Raw genomic sequence first — 6,000 nt, forward strand, 5'->3', positions numbered from 1 at the left:
AAGGCCTATGTCAGCACCACCTGGCTCATATTTGATATAACCTTATAATGGGGTCAGTTTTGGGGCTAGGGGGAGAGATCAGTCAGTAAGGTGGTTGTCTCAACCATGAGGACCTGAGTTTAATCCCTGGAACCCAAGCAAAAATGTTGGGTGTGAGGGGTCCTGCATGTAACCCAGCACAGAGATGAGAGGCAGCAATCTGTGGAGTTTGTTGGCCAGCCAGTCTAAACTGGCTCCAAGCCATAAGAGAGGTAGACAGTGTTCCTGAGGACAATGTCCAAGATTATCCTCTGGTATCTACATGCACATATACACAAGTGCACGTGTACCTACACACACTACACACACACACACACGGACACACACACAGAATGAAGCTGACTTCTGGTGATTAAAACATTACACAAAACTAGATGTCATAAAAATTTAACACACAGAAAATGTTCCCTAATTTAATAATACATGACTATACAACAAAACTTTCTTACCAGTTCTTAAAAGGGTATAAAATATATCAGTAGGCAAAACACATTATCTGATATTATTAAATAATTTCCTAGCCGGGCGGTGGTGGCACACACCTTTAATCCCAGCACTTGGGAGGCAGAGGCAGGTGGATTTCTGAGTTCGAGGCCAGCCTGGTCTACAGAGTGAGTTCCAGGACAGCCAGGGCTACACAGAGAAACCCTGTCTCAAAAAACCACAATAAAATAAAATAAAATAAAACAAAATAAAATAAAATAATTTCCTAAAGCACATTAACAAGGAAATAAGATTAGGATTTATAATTAAAGGATAAAAGTGATGGTTTTATTCTATCTACATTACTTCCACAGTCACTTCAGGATTATTCAAAGAGTTCTCAGTTACAAAGACTCTATGAACTCCCTGAGGTTTATTCCTGTCCTCCACAGAGCAAATGATTAGCTGAATGCTCTGTGAACTTTTACAAAGATCCCTTTTTCCTCAATTTCTATCCATCTCAAAGATGGATTCTTCTTCCGTCCTAAATAACTCATCATCTCATTTCAAAAATCTGACAATAATGAATTATTAGCATGAGTAAACCCTTTTAAATCCCTCTACTAAGTATTCATCATCTCATTTCAAAAATCTGACAATAATGAATTATTAGCATGAATAATCCCTTTTAAATCTCTTCCTCTCAACAATTCGGTAGTCAATAAAATGTCTTGATTTACATCTTATGACCAAAGCATTTAAACCTGCCCTCTCAAATAAAAACACTTCTGGGTAAAGTCTGAGTTTAGTATTTTCTTTTCCAAGCTCCAGGACCAATTAGTAACAAAACTCATGAACAAAGTCAGGCAATAATTAATATTCTAATTAATAAGCCAGCATTTAGAAAAATATAATCCTTTTCCTAAGGAGGCAACTTTGGCCTCAGTTCAAGCCTAAGATTAGTGGACATTACAATTTTCCAAGAAAAAGAATAAAGAACTTCCTAAGAGATCCATAAGTCTTCCTTTAATAAAGCTAACACTGCTAATCTGTTCAGCAATATGGAAATCCTTTCTTATCCAGATACCCAGTACTCTGAAAGTATCCTCAGTATAACAATGAGAGACAGGGTATTTTCTAAAGGCCTGCTGTGATCTATCAAGACTGTTAAAAATAAACAAACAAACACCACCACCAACAACAACAAATATTAAAAACAAGAATGAATTCTAAAATTAATACAACAGGGGACATATAAAAATGATTTTTATAATTAGAAAATGGCCATTATTTTTTTTTTTAAGCATCAAATCTGAATGGCTAGAAATGAGGGTAAATTTGGCTTGAAGAAGACTTGAATCACATGGAGCAAGCTTTGGAAGGATATGTGGCTCTCTGATAGAAATAAGGGGAGGGGGACACAATCTCAGGCAGAGGAAACAACACGACAAAACATCTGGTGATGAAGCATTAGTCCACTCTAAAGATGAGAAAAGATAAAAGCAACACCAAGCTCAAGGGTAAGCGAGCTGCCTAAAGTCACAGGAACATTACCTAACCAAGTGTAAAGCAGAGCACGGGCTTTCTGCCTTCAATCGGCTTTGTACGCCAGGAAATGCTAGTGCATGTTGGACAAGAGCATCAGATAAGGCTTATCTCCTACTTTACTCCTTCCTAAGAGATGGCCTATGGCTGACCCAGATTTTTTTTAGGGGACTTGGGGTGTGTGTGAAGGTACTGACTACACCAGGCCCCCTAAGCTTAAGTACTTAACCTATCTCCTTTGTCAAACAGCCGGAAGTCATCCTTGGTCTGAGAATATCAAAACCCTGAGTGAGTTCTTGGGTGACATCATTGTCTCACAGATCTCACTGTACAATGTATCAAACACTTCCCACAAGTCTCCGAAAGCTAGTGCCTTTACAGCCTGGTATCCCTGAGAAAAGCCCTGTAAGGTAGTATAGAGCCTTTTAAAATGTTCAAAATTGACTTAATTAGATATGGGGGTAATCAAAAAGGGGGACACATCAAGCCTGAAAATACATACAAAGAAGAAAATCTAAAACTTTTCGGTCACCAGGATATAGGGTGTAACTGGGGAGTGCATACAAACTACCTTTAGGTATGCTACTTATATCAAAGTAGTTCAGACCAAAAAAAACCTCCTAATTTTGTTTACTAAAGGCTCAGATGACAGTTCTAAGGTATCTAACAACTTTGCCTCTTGAATACAGTTAAGGAGGCTAGCCATTCAAAACATTCAGGAATTTTAGGACACTAAAATGTCCCAAGAAACTGGGCATTAATCAGTCTATAACCCAAAATACTGTTTGCAATAACAGATTTCCTTAAACTGGTTGTATGAAAGCAACTATAAGATGGCTTCTGTGTGTGTGTTTGTGTGTATGTACTTGTTAGTGTACTGTGTGCACATGTGCATGCCCATGGGTGTGGGTGCCTGAGACCAACATCTGGTGTTTTGATCACTCTCTCTCTTCACCTTTATTGAGACAAGGTTTCTCTATGAACCAGAAACTCTTCTCAACCAGGGTGGCCCAGTCAACGAGTTTCAGGGATCTGCCTGTCCACACACTCCCTGGTGCTGGGGTTAAAGGACTGTGCTGTGACCTCTCCTCACTCACCCATGCCTTTTTACATGGGTTCTGGTGATCTGAAGCAGATCCTCGTGCTTGCTTAGCAGACACTTTACCAACTGAGCCATCTCCCCACCCCCGGTTTTCTGATCTGTTAACTTGATACGATATATACCTTGTGAAATCTACAGGACACAAACAAATTAGAAATCAAACACTGGAGAAGGGTGTGGACCATCACCTACCTCTAGAACTTCAACAATATATACAGTAATCCATCCTCACTTTCCTTAGGGATGATCTGGACTATACTACCCAGGAATGCTTCCTCTCAGGTGGATTTTTCAGCTGTCTGTGGATCAGATCAGAGGCCCCCAAAGAGCAGTTTTGAATTTGACAGCACATCTCCAGACCAACAGGCAACTACCAGTTTCTCCCCACGGTGTCTCCCCACGGTGTCTCAGTGTGGTAAAAAGGAATGGTGACTTCAGCATCTCCGAACTGCTTAGCATCTTCATTGTCAAACTGGCATCATCCATCCCATTTCTGTGACTTCAGCACCTGCTAACGTTTCTGCTGCTTCTCAGCCCTCACCTTACAAAGCCCATGTGTCAGTTTCAGGAAACAGAGAAGAGCACTTCCTTACAAGGATCCAAAGCTCAACCACCTAGATTATACCAGCTAAAGGAAGGGCCGAGAAATGAGAGGGGTATTCTTCTTGATTTAAATATGTTTCCTTGTGAAACAGTTGCAACATGACCTGAGCTATAAGATGAGCAACTAAAAACTGAACCATTGAGGGTGGAAACAAGTGTAATACTTTAGCCCTGGTTAAACTAAAAATATTCCCAGGAAATTAATGGTCAATTTCTGGGCAGTGGGATTGCCTAAACCACAGAAACCAAGTTGTGTTTTTTTAATCTGCAGACCTAAATTTCACTTGGAGTGATATTTTTACCAACTGTTCACAGAACTTTTGTTATGGATCAGGTCAAAGCAGAAACAGCCCAACACTAAGTCTCAACCCCAACAGTGAATGTTGTCACCCCACCACACATCTGCTTTTATAGATCAGCAAGGCTTCAACAGTGTCTAGCATCAATTCACAGAAAAACATAAAGTAGTAAAAATTTGGAAAACCAGATTAGTAGTAGAGGGAGAAAATTCTACTTCATTTGGTTTTTCCCAAACATTACATACATGCAAATGTTAAGTGTAAAAAAGCTAAATTGTGAAAAGTTTACACCCTAAGAAAGTAACTTAAAATACTGGGAACTTAGACTCACAAAATATTCATTGCTCTGGCATAATTTTCCAAGTTTTAATACTTAAGTGTCTGAATTAGGAGTCCCAGGATGACATCAGAAAATTTTAAAGTAACATTTAACATGCTTACTCCTGGGGTTTTAATAAAATTCCAAATCCTTGAAAGGGGAGTAACATCAAAAACTGAAGTGGGAGAATCCAAAAGGAGCAAATAGCATCAAGATTTAAGAAGGAATGTTTATATTCTGCTGAAGAAAGAACAGTTATCAGCCATTCTAACACAACTGAATTTTCAACATATAAAATATCTCTTACAGCCAGGGATTATTTGGGAGACTGGTTCCATTCTGAGGATAAAATAATCTCAATTAAAAAAAGTTTTCAACAAAATAGCAATAAACTCTACTGATTTAATAAGTTGGGGGAAGTCAATCTAACATCAAAGGATCGTTTTAAAGACTACGGATAGCAATGACAATCAAACTGGCCTGTCTCTGAGTAAGATTCTATACTCATCGGTACGGGCTCTCACAAGAGCCCCAAATGCACGGGAAAGAATTAAGTGGGTTAAGTGCGGACTGGATGACTGTGTTTTGAGACCTGCTCACAGGAAGCCACTACATCCTGCCCGAAGTCCCTGTCAGTCACGCCGTCTCTCGGTTCAAGTCCCCGCCACAGCAAGGTGGGGCGGGCACAGGTGTCCCGCCCAAGCCTCTCGGACGCCCGGCTCGCCCGCGCGTTCTGCCGGCCCGCCGGCTCCCGCAGCCCCCAGAGCTCGCCTCAACCTCGCACCGGCTTCAGAACCCCAGGGAGCTCACACCCCCTCCTCAGCCCGCCGCCCGGCCCGGCCCGGCCCCGCCCCAGCCGGCCTCCCTCCTCCAGCCGCGCCTCCCTTGTAATTACCACGGGGCTCCCACCTCGGGCCGCTCCCGTCGTCCGCGGCCGCCCGCAGGCCTGCGTCGGAGGGAGGCCGGAAACTCCGCGCGCCCCCGGCCGCGCCCCGGGCTCCCGCGTCCAGGCCGCGCTCCAGGCAGCGCCCCTCACGCCGGTCCGCGCGTGCAGGTCCCTACCCCGCTCGCCCCGAAGGGAGCCCCGACCCGCACCGGGCAGTCGGTCGACGCGGCGCCTCCCCCAACACACCCCCATCCAGTCTCACCAGTCCCGGGCGGCCGCCGGTGCCGCCGCCCCCGCGCGTGCCCGCCGCCCACCCTCCGCCGCGCCGCCCCGGGGTCCCCTCAGCCCCGGCCCCGCTTACAGATCCTGCCGCGCAGGCTCTGCAGCACTCGGACCTCACGACTGTCCTCGTCTCCCGTCTCGGGTTCTGCGGTGCCCGTGACGGCCGGCGCCTCGGGAGAAGCCGCCGCAGCAGGCGCTGCCGCCGCCATGGTGCCGCCCGGCCCCTACCGCAGCCCTACCGCCTGCGTAGCCCGGCAAGGCGGAGCCGGAGCGAGGCCTAGGCCGGATCGAGCCTCTCTCTAGCCCCGCCTCGGCTTCGGGCTGGCTCACCACGCCCCTCGCGCCGTGCCCGCCCTGCATCCGCCTCGCCCAGCCTCTCTGCGACCCGGCTCTGGCTCTCCTCCCTGGGCAAGTCGTGAGAGCCTCTCTGAAACCCCCACGAGGAGGAAGACCCTGGCCCTGCTGTGATCCTCAGAATCCCGGGAATTGGCCGAACCGACTT

At 45.6% G+C, this 6,000-nt stretch overlaps 1 protein-coding gene across 1 annotated transcript in view; it reads right to left on the minus strand.

Moving 5' to 3' along the window:
* Rasa2 (RAS p21 protein activator 2) overlaps window positions 1–5,744 on the minus strand; it is a 90,968-nt gene extending 85,224 nt beyond the window's left edge. The window contains exon 1 of the mRNA XM_028758977.1: window positions 5,578–5,744. Within this exon, the coding sequence (XP_028614810.1) occupies window positions 5,578–5,707 (130 nt within the window). The 5' untranslated portion in view covers window positions 5,708–5,744. The remainder of the gene's footprint in view (window positions 1–5,577) is intronic.
* Between the last annotated feature and the right edge of the window lie 256 nt (window positions 5,745–6,000).

This window comes from Grammomys surdaster, unplaced genomic scaffold (assembly GCF_004785775.1).
Source record: "Grammomys surdaster isolate TR1022 unplaced genomic scaffold, NIH_TR_1.0 126248, whole genome shotgun sequence".
Classification (NCBI taxonomy): Eukaryota; Metazoa; Chordata; class Mammalia; order Rodentia; family Muridae; genus Grammomys; species Grammomys surdaster.